General features: G+C 46.2%; 2 protein-coding genes across 2 annotated transcripts in view; one reads left to right on the plus strand and one right to left on the minus strand.

The window, feature by feature from the left end:
- Positions 1-1,411: 1,411 nt before the first annotated feature.
- LOC115195391 (arylamine N-acetyltransferase, liver isozyme-like) lies at positions 1,412-2,563 on the plus strand. Its single transcript, XM_029755200.1, has one exon. The coding sequence runs from the start codon at positions 1,633-1,635 to the stop codon at positions 2,467-2,469; it is 837 nt and encodes a 278-aa protein (XP_029611060.1). The 5' UTR covers positions 1,412-1,632; the 3' UTR covers positions 2,470-2,563.
- Positions 2,564-3,057: 494 nt separating this feature from the next.
- The window catches only part of LOC115195256 (E3 ubiquitin-protein ligase MARCH6), a 28,931-nt gene continuing 17,642 nt past the window's right edge, over positions 3,058-14,346 (minus strand). The window contains exons 18-25 of the mRNA XM_029755032.1: positions 13,919-14,338; positions 13,762-13,831; positions 11,625-11,806; positions 8,981-9,115; positions 8,771-8,860; positions 4,899-5,031; positions 3,439-3,592; positions 3,058-3,189 (exon numbers count right to left, since the gene is read on the minus strand). Of these exons, the coding sequence (XP_029610892.1) occupies positions 3,102-3,189; positions 3,439-3,592; positions 4,899-5,031; positions 8,771-8,860; positions 8,981-9,115; positions 11,625-11,806; positions 13,762-13,831; positions 13,919-14,338 (1,272 nt within the window). The 3' untranslated portion in view covers positions 3,058-3,101. The remainder of the gene's footprint in view (positions 3,190-3,438; positions 3,593-4,898; positions 5,032-8,770; positions 8,861-8,980; positions 9,116-11,624; positions 11,807-13,761; positions 13,832-13,918; positions 14,339-14,346) is intronic.

Raw genomic sequence — 14,346 nt, forward strand, 5'->3', positions numbered from 1 at the left:
TTATCCTGCCAACCACTATATGAAGATGTTTAAGGAAAACATCAACCAAATTGCTCCTTTTGTAATGACCACCCAGAGACAGTGTTGCATCTTTTTTGGCATTGTATTCATGTAAGAAAACTGTGGCAAGACATCAGTAGATTTATAATTGAACACATTTATGAAGGTCTTACACTATTGTGGAGAGATGTTACTGCTTGGATTCTTTACCTACGATATGAATAAGATGAAACATTTTTATTTAATTAATTTCATTATTCTTTTGGCCAAATTTCATATTCACAAATGTAAATTTACAACAACAAAAAAAACACATTTTCTTACCGTACAAAAAGAAATTGAACTGTATTTTAAGACAATGAAATACTCTACTAACAAAAAGGCTGTTAGAATTATAAGTGTATGCATGTCCCTTAAGGTCCGTGTGTAATGTGATATTGTACCCCCTAGCCCAATTGTCCATTGTATATAATCTATATATACGTGTGTTCCCTCATGTACTCTCTGTATTGATTTGTTGTTAATTATTACTTTTTTTAAGAAAAAAAAACCTTGGAGTGTGCTGTCTGTTTCACCACCATAGATAGTAGGCTACTTGGCTGCTACGTTGTTTTGGACACTTTTTTCCTCACTGTGTTCCGGGCCCTCCCGATTTACAAATTAAGCACTACTATATCGTAAAAATGCATGAAATATATATATATATATTTGGGGGGGGGTCTCAATTTAAGGTTAGCAGTGAGGTTAAAGTTAGGTTTAAAATCACATTTGAAAGAGATAGATAGTAGAAATGGTCGGGGATTATAATTTCGTAGCTGTGGTATCTCGTGACGACCCCACCCCATGGGAGACTTTGCGTGACGTCACCGACCACGCTCCCCTGTGCATTTCCCTTCGTCTCCCGGTAGAGGGTGCAAGTGGCCCACACTTTTATATATATATCTGCAAGGTTTACACCTGTTGTATTCCCGCGCTAGTATATCTGGGGTGTATTCATTACGCCGATTCTGTTGCAAAATGTTCTGTCTGTTGCGAAACCGATTACATGCAACGGTAGGTCCCTTTCTGTTTCGCCCTGTTCTCTGTTTGCTTCCGTCTGGTTCTTAAACGATAAACGGTAATGAATAAACCCTGGGCCGAAAATAAAAGGAGAAGCTTTGGAGTGCCAACTGTGTTGCATGCTTTTGTTAATCTCTTGATTTTTTGTTTCGATTTTGGATGCCTTTGTAAAAGTAACCTTAATCAGGTCTCTAGACATATTCTACTAATCTAGGCGTCTATTTTATTAGGATTGTATATTATATTCGTCTTAGACCTGGACCTAGAGTACCTGCTTTATAATCCTTCAGTCAGCTTGGACTATTCTTTCCTAATCACTACTGATTGGTGTCCGCCAGGAGGCAGCGCGACCGTTTACTAGTGTAACATTAACCTTTGGCAGGACTGAAAGCAAACCGAAAGGAATATCCTCCACACACAGGAACTGCACATTTCGCCTAATCTATTTTCAAAATCCGAGGCATAGCATTTCTTCCTATCGACATTTTGTTCTTAAAGATAAAATATTTCGTTCACTTTATACAAAATACGATTTACTTGTTTTTTTTTCGATTAGAAAGTTCTCGATTAGAAATGGATGTTCAGAAGTATTTGCTACGCATTGGGTACGAGGGACCTGCTTTGCCAACGCCGACCTTGGCCGCGCTCCAGCGTGTACACCGCTGTCATCTGAGCACTGTCCCGTTCGAGAATCTCACCGTCCACAGCGGGGGGCGCGTACGACTCGACCTCCCGCACCTCTATGATAAAATCGTTAACCACCGCCGCGGAGGGTTCTGCTTCGAGAATAACGGTCTGTTCTCCTGGCTTCTGTCAGAAATGGGATTTGAGGTCAACATCCTAGCGGGACAAGTGAGAAACGCCATCACAGGGTTGTATGGCCCGCCATTCGACCACTTCATCTCGATGGTGACGCTCGAGGGGCATCGGTGGCTGTGTGACGTGGCATTTGGTGGATCAGGGTTCGAGTTCCCCATGTCCTTAGAGACGGAAGAACCTCAGAAGCAGGGCCACAGAGTGTACAGGATCAGACAAGCCGGAGAGATGCACTTTCTGGAGTGGCAAGATGAAGAGAGGGAAACTGGGCAATGGACTGAGCTATACAAGTTCACTCTGGACACAAGACACAGAGGAGACTTCATAGAGATGTGCGACTACCATCAGAGCTCCCCTAGCTCCATCTTCTTCTGTAAGTCTCTGTGCTCCATCCTGAAGCCTACCGGGAGGCTCACCTACATAGGCCATAAACTCATCACCAGCCAGTTTCCCTCAGATGAAGCTGGGACTGTGACTAAAACCACCAGAGAGCTGACTGATGAAGAGATACCTGACATACTAAAGGAGGAGTTTGGAATAATGCTGGAATCTCAACTTGTCCCAAAGGATGAAACTATCACACCACCCCTCTAATTTTTTTTAAATGTATTTTTTCTTCTTCATGATAAACAACAAGACAGAAACAAATTGTCAGTTTGATTTAATAAATTAATATACATACACTTAAGATGTACAATGGTCATTGCATTAATCCAAATCTGTCCAATTTCAGACAAGTCTGCATCCAAAGTATTTACATATGTACAATCCTCAGGCTGCACTTAACACTTAGCAAGGCATGAACATGACTGGGAGAGGAGGGGAGGGAGAGAGAGGGAGGGGGGGAGAGAGGGGGAGAGAGGGAGGGGGGAGAGAGGGGGAGAGAGAGAGGGAGGGGGAGAGAGAGAGGGAGGGGGGGAGAGAGAGAGGGAGGGGGGGGAGAGAGAAAGGGAGGGAGGGGGAGAGAGAGAGGGAGGGAGGGGGAGAGAGAGAGGGAGGGGGGAGAGAGAAAGGGAGGGAGGGGGAGAGAGAAAGGGAGGGAGGGGGAGAGAGAAGGGAGGGAGGGGGAGAGAGAGAGGGAGGGAGGGGGGAGAGAGAGAGGGAGGGAGGGGGAGAGAGAGAGGGAGGGAGGGGGGGAGAGAGAGGGAGGGAGGGGGGAGAGAGAGGGAGGGAGGGGGGAGAGAGAGGGAGGGAGGGAGATGGGTGGTTTCCAAAAGTAAATTTGACTACTCTGGGATAGAGTTAGGTGGCGGGACAGAGCTGGTTCCCCTAGCCTTGCGTTCGTAGTTGACAAGCCGCTGGCCAACCAGGTACCTGCAGGAAGGCAAAGAGGGCACGGGGGTTAAAAAAACAGTCACATGTCAATCACAATACTAGAGCATTTACCTAGTTTGTGTGTCAGCTGCAGATCAAGACCTTGAATAGTTCAAATCAGGTGTGGAAGTGCTGGGCTGGAACAAAAGCCTGCATATCCTGACACTCCCTGGGACCAGGGTTGTACTATCGCTGTACAAGGAGCTTTGAAGGAACAGGCCAGGTATGGAGATAGGGGTGGGTGCTTACTTGTCGTTCTTGATGTGTTCATAAAGGCGTTTGAACTGTCGTATCTGGAAGGAGAGGATGCCGATGATGGACACTACCATCAGGAGGAATGGGTAGATCCTCCTCTGTATCAGAATCTGCATCTCTGGGGTCATACCTGACACACCTGACAGACCTGCCACACCAGGAGGGTAACAGATCTATTAGTAGAGTTATATCTGGAGTCACACCAGGAGGGGTACAGATCTATTAGTAGAGTTATATCTGGAGTCACACCAGGAGGGGAACAGATCTATTAGTAGAGTTATATCTGGAGTCACACCAGGAGGGGTACAGATCTATTAGTAGAGTTATATCTGGAGTCACACCAGGAGGGGTACAGATCTATTAGTAGAGTTATATCTGGAGTCACACCAGGAGGGGAACAGATCTATTAGTAGAGATATATCTGGAGTCACACCAGGAGGGGTACAGATCTATTAGTAGAGTTATATCTGGAGTCACACCAGGAGGGGTACAGATCTATTAGTAGAGTTATATCTGGAGTCACACCAGGAGGGTAACAGATCTATTAGTAGAGTTATATCTGGAGTCACACCAGGAGGGTAACAGATCTATTAGTAGAGTTATATCTGGAGTCACACCAGGAGGGGTACAGATCTATTAGTAGAGTTATATCTGGAGTCACACCAGGAGGGATACAGATCTATTAGTAGAGTTATATCTGGAGTCACACCAGGAGGGGTACAGATCTATTAGTAGAGTTAAATCTGGAGTCACACCAGGAGGGGTACAGATCTATTAGTAGAGTTATATCTGGAGTCACACCAGGAGGGGAACAGATCTATTAGTAGAGTTATATCTGGAGTCACACCAGGAGGGGTACAGATCTATTAGTAGAGTTATATCTGGAGTCACACCAGGAGTGGAACAGATCTATTAGTAGAGTTATATCTGGAGTCACACCAGGAGGGGAACAGATCTATTAGTAGAGTTATATCTGGAGTCACACCAGGAGGGGTACAGATCTATTAGTAGAGTTATATCTGGAGTCACACCAGGAGGGGTACAGATCTATTAGTAGAGTTATATCTGGAGTCACACCAGGAGGGGTACAGATCTATTAGTAGAGTTAAATCTGGAGTCACACCAGGAGGGGTACAGATCTATTAGTAGAGTTATATCTGGAGTCACACCAGGAGGGGAACAGATCTATTAGTAGAGTTATATCTGGAGTCACACCAGGAGGGGTACAGATCTATTAGTAGAGTTATATCTGGAGTCACACCAGGAGGGGTACAGATCTATTAGTAGAGTTATATCTGGAGTCACACCAGGAGGGGTACAGATCTATTAGTAGAGTTAGAGCTAAACACTTCATACTCACCCACAGGTGTGCATGCAAACACTTCCCATGAACATGCACGCAAACAAACAAACACGTGCACACACACACGTGCACACACACACTGTTGACTGACCTACGGCAGGTACGACCCCAGCTGCTATGACGTAGGGGACACACAGGGACAGCAGCAGCACCGAGATGACAGGGGCAGCCAGCTTACAGATGATGAAATGGAGGTCGATGTTCCTGATGCCGTTAGCATACACCTGACAGGAGGAGAGGTGGCGATGTTACCCCTCGCCGGTCACTTTACACAGGGTCGAAATGTATTGTTCACGTAGGGGGAAAAGGTATTTGTCACAAGTGCTGAATACAACATGTTTAGACCTTACAGTGAAATGTTTACTTTCAAACCCCTAACCAACAATGCAGTTAGGAATATATTTACAAAATAAACTAAAGTGAAAAAAATAAGTAACAGAAGAAAATTACATAACAATAACGAGGTTATATACAGGGGGTACCGGTACAGAGTCAATGTGGAGGTTATATACAGGGGGTACCGGTACAGAGTCAATGTGGAGGCTATATACAGGGGGTACCGGTACAGAGTCAATGTGGAGACTATATACAGGGGGTACCGGTACAGAGTCAATGTGGAGGTTATATACAGGGGGTACCGGTACAGAGTCAATGTGGAGGCTATATACAGGGGGTACCGGTACAGAGTCAATGTGGAGGTTATATACAGGGGGTACCGGTACAGAGTCAATAACGAGGTTATATACAGGGGGTACCGGTACAGAGTCAATGTGGAGGCTATATACAGGGGGTACTGGTACAGAGTCAATGTGGAGGTTATATACAGAGGGTACCGGTACAGAGTCAATGTGGAGGTTATATACAGAGGGTACCGGTACAGAGTCAATGTGGAGGCTATATACAGGGGGTACCGGTACAGAGTCAATGTGGAGGTTATATACAGGGGGTACCGGTACAGAGTCAATGTGGAGGCTATATACAGGGGGTACCGGTACAGAGTCAATGTTGGAGGCTATATACAGGGGGGTACCGGTACAGAGTCAATGTGGAGGCTATATACAGGGGGGTACCGGTACAGAGTCAATGTGGAGGTTATATACAGGGAGTACTGGTACAGAGTCAATGTGGAGGTTATATACAGGGAGTACCGGTACTGAGTCAATGTGGAGGTTATATACAGGGGGTACCGGTACAGAGTCAATGTGGAGGTTATATACAGGGAGTACCGGTACAGAGTCAATGTGGAGGTTATATACAGGGGGTACCGGTACAGAGTCAATGTGGAGGTTATATACAGGGGGTACTGGTACTGAGTCAATGTGGAGGTTATATACAGGGGGTACCGGTACAGAGTCAATGTGGAGGTTATATACAGGGGGTACGGTACAGAGTCAATGTGGAGGTTATATACAGGGGGTACCGGTACAGAGTCAATGTGGAGGTTATATACAGGGAGTACCGGTACAGAGTCAATGTGGAGGCTATATACAGGGGGTACCGGTACAGAGTCAATGTGGAGGTTATATACAGGGGGTACCGTACAGAGTCAATGTGGAGGTTATATACAGGGGGTACCGGTACAGAGTCAATGTGGAGGTTATATACAGGGGGTACCGGTACAGAGTCAATGTGGAGGTTATATACAGGGGGTACCGGTACAGAGTCAATGTGGAGGTTATATACAGGGGGTACCGGTACAGAGTCAATGTGGAGGGTATATACAGGGGGTACCGGTACAGAGTCAATGTGGAGGTTATATACAGGGGGTACTGGTACTGAGTCAATGTGGAGGTTATATACAGGGGGTACCGGTACAGAGTCAATGTGGAGGTTATATACAGGGGGTACCGGTACAGAGTCAATGTGGAGGTTATATACAGGGAGTACCGGTACAGTCAATGTGGAGGCTATATACAGGGGGTACCGGTACAGAGTCAATGTGGAGGTTATATACAGGGGGTACCGGTACAGAGTCAATGTGGAGGTTATATACAGGGAGTACCGGTACAGTCAATGTGGAGGCTATATACAGGGGGTACCGGTACAGAGTCAATGTGGAGGTTATATACAGGGGGTACCGGTACAGAGTCAATGTGGAGGTTATATACAGGGGTACCGGTACAGAGTCAATGTGGAGGTTATATACAGGGAGTACCGGTACAGAGTCAATGTGGAGGTTATATACAGGGGGTACCGGTACAGAGTCAATGTGGAGGTTATATACAGGGGGTACCGGTACAGAGTCAATGTGGAGGTTATATACAGGGGGTACCGGTACAGAGTCAATGTGGAGGTTATATACAGGGGGGGTACCGGTACAGAGTCAATGTGGAGGTTATATACAGGGAGTACCGGTACAGTCAATGTGGAGGCTATATACAGGGGGTACCGGTACAGAGTCAATGTGGAGGCTATATACAGGGGGTACCGGTACAGAGTCAATGTGAGGTTATATACAGGGAGTACCGGTACAGTCAATGTGGAGGCTTATATACAGGGGGTACCGGTACAGAGTCAATGTGAGGTTATATACAGGGGTACCGGTACAGAGTCATGTGGAGGGTTATATACAGGGAGGTACCCGGTACAGATTCAATGTGGAGGGGCTATATACAGGGGGTACGGACAGAGTCAATGTTGAGGTTATATACAGGGGGTACCTGTTCAGAGTCACTGTGGAGGTGTATATAGGGAGGGTACCAGTTTACAGGATGTCAATGTGCGAGGTTATATACAGGGATGGGTACCGGTACAGAGTCAAGTGGAGTTTATATTACAGGGGTCCGACAGAGTCAATGTGGAGGTTATATACAGGGGGTCCCGGTACAGAGTCAATGTGGAGTATATCATGGGGTACCGGTACAGAGTCAATGTGGAGGTTATATACAGGGAGTACCGGTTACGAGTCAATGTGGAGGTTATAACAGGGTGGTACGGTACAGATTCTACTGTGGAGGTATATACAGGGGGTACCGGTTTACAGGTCAAATGTGGAGGTATATACAGGGGGGTACCGGTATACAGAGTCAATGTGTAGGTATATACAGGGGGTACCGGTACAGAGTCAATGTGGAGGTTATATACAGGGAGTACTGGTACTGAGTCAATGTGGAGGTTATATACAGGGGGTACCGGTACAGAGTCAATGTGGAGGCTATACAGGGGGGGTACCGGTACAGAGTCAATGTGGAGGTTATATACAGGGGGTACCGGTACAGAGTCAATGTGGAGGTTATATACAGGGGGTACCGGTACAGAGTCAATGTGGAGGTTAAATACAGGGGGTACCGGTACAGAGTCAATGTGGAGGCTATATACAGGGGGTACCGGTACAGAGTCAATGTGGAGGCTATATACAGGGGGAACCGGTACAGAGTCAATGTGGAGGCTATATACAGGGGGTACCGGTACAGAGTCAATGTGGAGGCTATATACAGGGGGTACCGGTACAGAGTCAATGTGGAGGTTATATACAGGGGGAACCGGTACCGAGTCAATGTGCAGGGGACAGGTTAGTCAAGGTCATTTGTAAAGTGACTATGCATAGATAATGAACAGCGAGTAGCAGCAGTGTAAAAACAAATGTAAATAGTCCGGTGGCCATTTGATGAATTGTTCAGCAGTCTTATGGCTTGGGTGTAGAAGCTGTTAAGAAGCCTTTTGGACCTAGACTTGGCACTCCGGTACCGCTTGAGGTGCAGTTACAGAGAGAACAGTCTATGACTAGGGTGGCTGGAGTCTTTGACAATTTTTAGGGCCTTCCTCTGACATCGCCTGGTATAGAGGTCCTGGATGGCAGGAAGGTTGGCCCCAGTGATGTACTGGGCCCTACGCACTACCCTCTGTAGCGCCTTACGGTCAGAGGCCGAGCAATTCAATTAGTCACAACGGAAAGAGTTGGTCAAACTTCGTGTGAGATTGATCATTGTGTAAGGGATAATGGCGTGGTGTAGGGTAACACACCTGCTCTATGACAGTCTTCAGCCACCACTGTGGACCCATGAGGGTGATGGCAGCGATGATTTTGGCATGGAGCACCCCCAGAGCCCAGTCCTACACACACAATATAAAAACACAGTGACCTTTACTATCACACACACACATACACCACACACACACACAAGATACCATATAAAAAAAACAGTGACCTTTACTATCACACACACACAGTACCTGCCAGGGGTAGAAGAGAGGCGTCTGGTCCAGAGGAACACGTAGGGGAGCAACGATGACCAGTTCAAACAGCAGGCCCAGTAGTAGAGGGATAACACCAGCCACCAGCAACGCTACTACCAGGGTCTTCAGAATCTACACACACACACACACACACACACACACACACACACACACACACACACACACACACACACACACACACACAAACATTAAAAGGTAAGACATGATTGGATGTTGAAATATAAATGATAATGGCATGAAGATCTTGACCCTGGACATACAGCCACCTCCATAACTAGTACAGCCTACTACAGTCCATCTTCCTCTATACATAACCAGTACAGTCTACTACAGTCCATCTTCCTCTATACATAACTAGTACAGCCTACTACAGTCCATCTTCCTCTATACATAACCAGTACAGCCTACTACAGTCCATCTTCCTCTATACATAACCAGTACAGCCTACTACAGTCCATCTTCCTCTATACATAACCAGTACAGCCTACTACAGTCCATCTTCCTCTATACATAACCAGTACAGCCTACTACAGCCCATCTTCCTCTATACGTAACCAGTACAGCCTACTACAGTCCATCTTCCTCTATACATAACCAGTACAGCCTACTACAGTCCATCTTCCTCTATACATAACCAGTACAGCCTACTACAGTCCATCTTCCTCTATACATAACCAGTACAGCCTACTACAGTCCATCTTCCTCTATACATAACCAGTACAGCCTACTACAGTCCATCTTCCTCTATACATAACCAGTACAGCCTACTACAGTCCATCTTCCTCTATACATAACCAGTACAGTCTACTACAGTCCATCTTCCTCTATACACACCTCCAGAAAAGAGGATTTAGGGTCCCAATTAGCCGCTGCAAAAGCATTCGCTACTCTTCCTGGGGTCCACATGAAACAGGACATGATACATAGTACAGAATATAATTAAAGGACTGAAACACAAATCTAAAAAGATCACAGTCTATATATTAGTACATACAAACAATATCTAGCTGTAATACATACAGCACTACAGTGCAAATTAAAATACAAGATCCCTAAAATGGCTGTCTCTCTTCACAGTGCCGTTTGTGCAGTAAGGTGTTCTTTATCTGTTTTTTTTAACTGGTTTTATTACTAGCCTGAGTTACCTGGGTTACCAGAGAGTTCCATGTAGTCATGGCTCTGTTTAATACTGTGTGTTCCCCAGCCTCTGTTCTGGACCTGGAGACGGTGAAGACACCTTTGGTTGCATGTCTGGTGTTGCAGTCCGAACTGTGAGCCAACTGCTTGGACAGACAGGTCGGTACCTTCAACACATCAACACCTCACACCAAGACCAACAGTGATGCAGTCAATCTCTCCTCATCTTTGAGCTGTAACTTCCCCTCCATGTACATTAAGTGAGATACGTGCTGCTTTGTTCTGGACCAACTGTAATTTACCTATGTCCTGCTTTGTCCTGGACCAACTGTAATTTACCTATGTCCTGCTTTGTTCTGGACCAACTGTAATTTACCCATGTCCTGCTTTGTTCTGGACCAACTGTAATTTACCCATGTCCTGCTTTGTTCTGGACCAACTGTAATTTACCCATGTCCTGCTTTGTTCTGGACCAACTGTAATTTACCCATGTCCTGCTTTGTTCTGGACCAACTGTAATTTACCTATGTCCTGCTTTGTTCTGGACCAACTGTAATTTACCCATGTCCTGCTTTGTTCTGGACCAACTGTAATTTACCCATGTCCTGCTTTGTCCTGGACCAACTGTAATTTACCTATGTCCTGCTTTGTTCTGGACCCAACTGTAATTTACCTATGTCCTGCTTTGTTCTGGACCAACTGTAATTTACCCATGTCCTGCTTTGTTCTGGACCAACTGTAATTTACCCATGTCCTGCTTTGTCCTGGACCAACTGTAATTTACCTATGTCCTGCTTTGTCCTGGACCAACTGTAATTTACCTATGTCCTGCTTTGTTCTGGACCAACTGTAATTTACCCATGTCCTGCTTTGTTCTGGACCAACTGTAATTTACCCATGTCCTGCTTTGTTCTGGACCAACTGTAATTTACCCATGTCCTGCTTTGCCGCACATGACCCCACAGCTAGGCAGTAGTCCAGGTGTGACAAAACGTAGACCTGTTGGACATGTCTGGTCGACTGAGATGTCAAGGCAGAGCAACACCCCATCATGGACAGACCTCCTCCCCTTTTAGCAACCATAGAGTTGATATGTTTTGACCATGACAGCTTGCTATCTAGGGTGACACCTAGCAGTCGTCTCCTCAACTTGCTCAATAGCCACATTATTCAACAATAGGTGTAAACAAGGTTTAGCGTTGAGAGAGTGATTTGTCTCCAAAATGATGCTTTTAGTTGAGCTATTTAGCGGCAGCCTATTGCTACATACCCATTCTAAAACTGACTGGAGCTCTCTGTTTTACTTTACTGTTGAGTCGTCAGCGTACATAGACACAGAGTCCACATAGACACAGAGTCCACATAGACACAGAGTCCACATAGACACAGAGTCCACATAGACACACAGGCTTAATTTCAAGGCCGGTTGCCACACTTAACTGAATTTGCTCGAGAGAGGAAAACCCTCTGGGGCTACTCTTACCATGAGGCTCCACTCCTGGACTTTGACCATGATGATGGTGCGTCCCTGGGGCATCCAGGCCAACAGCACGGTGGCACCGCGGATGGACAGCCAGCACACGTACAGACCACACGCTGCGGTATACAGCTCATGGATCTTCGAGCTGCCTGTCCAGAACGACATCAGCCATCGGCCCGCAAACACTTCAACACACACATTAAAAACAGAACCATGGCCTTTAGTGTCCTTTCCAAACATTCAGGTTAGTCATTCCAGGTGAGATTCCTTTACAACTACTCTAGTATTTAGATCATATAAGTCCACTTATTTCCACGCAGTTCAATTAGATTTAAAACAATACTAAGAAGGTGTGTCGATAGATGAGAGAGATTAGTGTTGGGGAAGCTATTCTGAAAATATAGCTTACCAAGCTACCAATTACTTAACACTGGAAGAAGTCAAGCTACCCTTAAGAAAAATATAGTTTACTGAACTAAATGTGAGAGTTCAGTGACCAGTTGGAGGAAGACGATGCGACAGCACCCTCCTGGTACTCGGTGTAAAGGTACTCGGTGTAAAGGGGATTGGTACTCGGTGTAAAGGGGATTGGTACTCGGTGTAAAGGGGATTGGTACTCGGTGTAAAGGGGATTGGTACTCGGTGTAAAGGGGATTGGTACTCGGTGTAAAGGGGATTGGTACTCGGTGTAAAGGGGATTGGTACTCGGTGTAAAGAGGATTGGTACTCGGTGTAAAGGGGATTGGTACTCGGTGTAAAGGGGATTGGTACTCGGTGTAAAGGGGATTGGTACTCGGTGTAAAGGGGATTGGTACTCGGTGTAAAGGGGATTGGTACTCGGTGTAAAGGGGATTGGTACTCGGTGTAAAGGGGATTGGTACTCGGTGTAAAGGGGATTGGTACTCGGTGTAAAGGGGATTGGTACTCAGTGTAAAGGGGATTGGTACTCGGTGTAAAGGGGATTGGTACTCGGTGTAAAGGGGATTGGTACTCGGTGTAAAGGGGATTGGTACTCGGTGTAAAGGGGATTGGTACTCGGTGTAAAGGGGATTGGTACTCGGTGTAAAGGGGATTGGTACTCAGTGTAAAGGGGATTAGTACACACCTGGGCCCACTAATTGCTTTGCGTCTTCCTCTATATAGGAGTGCCAGGAGAGGAGCTGGGTGAGGATGGGGAGTAGAGACGGGGACCTGTGAGGACGTCAGTGTTTCCTACCTCAGAGAAAGCTTCTGTGACTGGGTACCTGTCTCTCTGTTAATCTAGGCAGGTTTTAGGTAGAGAGAAGCGTCCTCCTGTAACTGTTATGTGTAGACGACAGTCTAAGACAGGAGTAGCCGTTTGTTGTTTTGCGTTCCCTTTTCGGCCACAGCCTTTTGGTCAACGGCTTAGTTTATGTTTGTTTTGTTACGCTGGCGTTTCAGAGCTGGACGTTACCTGTACTGGAGTTATTTACTCGTGCGAAAGAAGACCCGTTTAGTAAACGATACAAAAGAAAAGGAACCACAAGCACTGGCTCGGGTCTGTTCATGTCATACCTCCCACCGGTTTTAGGGTGCTTCGGACTAGCTGATCCGTTCAAGTTCATTTGAAAACAAGCTACTTTGTGATAGGTTATCATATCTAAACATATCCCTACAGAGTCAGATGTTAACACAATGTGTAATTTAGCCTATTAAAAAAAAAGTTTCAACTGAGAACTAGGCCAGTCTAATGCCGAAAAAGAAAAGGACATTCTTAACTATTTACCCATATTTTATTTTTGCAAAAAAATAAAAATACTTGTGTGTAGTTCCAGTAGTTAGCTACATGTAAAAAAATAAATAAGTTATTCATTACTGAAAACATTTCCGTGGAGGCTGGTGGGAGGAGCTATAGGAGGACGGGGTCACTGTAAAGGCTGGAATAGAATACATGGAACTGCATCAAACATGTGGCTTCCATATCTTTGCTGTGTTTGATACCGTTCCATTCATTCCATTCCAGCCCTAAGTGACCCCGTCCTCCAATAGCTCCTCCCACCAGCCTCTACTGCAAGATTTGAATTTAGTTCAACTTCCCACTGAGCTACTGCAAAATATAGTTAAATTACTAGTTGAACTACATGACTCCCCCAACAATGACTTAAGGTTGGTGTCTCACCTGGTAACGTCAGACACACCAGACTGGAAACCAGCAGGGTGACACACATGAACCCTATCAGCAGGACGATCTACAGACAGGAGAGAGAGACATTCAAGTGGTTACATGTCCTGAAGGGGAAGCGTAGGGGCCGGTGGTAGTGTGTAGTGTAACTGACCCTGGAGGGGAAGCGTAGGGGTCGGTGGTAGTGTGTAGTGTAACTGACCCTGAAGGGGAAGCGTAGGGGTCGGTGGTAGTGTGTAGTGTAACTGACCCTGGAGGGGAAGCGTAGGGGTCGGTGGTAGTGTGTAGTGTAACTGACCCTGAAGGGGAAGCGTAGGGATCGGTGGTAGTGTGTAGTGTAACTGACCCTGAAGGGGAAGCGTAGGGGTCGGTGGTAGTGTGTAGTGTAACTGACCCTGGAGGGGAAGCGTAGGGGCCGGTGGTAGTGTGTAGTGTAACTGACCCTGAAGGGGAAGCGTAGGGGCCGGTGGTAGTGTGTAGTGTAACTGACCCTGAAGGGGGAGCGTAGGGGTCGGTGGTAGTGTGTAGTGTAACTGACCCTGGAGGGGAAGCGTAGGGGCCGGTGGTAGTGTGTAGTGTAAC

This window comes from Salmo trutta, chromosome 6 (assembly GCF_901001165.1).
Source record: "Salmo trutta chromosome 6, fSalTru1.1, whole genome shotgun sequence".
NCBI lineage: Eukaryota > Metazoa > Chordata > Actinopteri > Salmoniformes > Salmonidae > Salmo > Salmo trutta.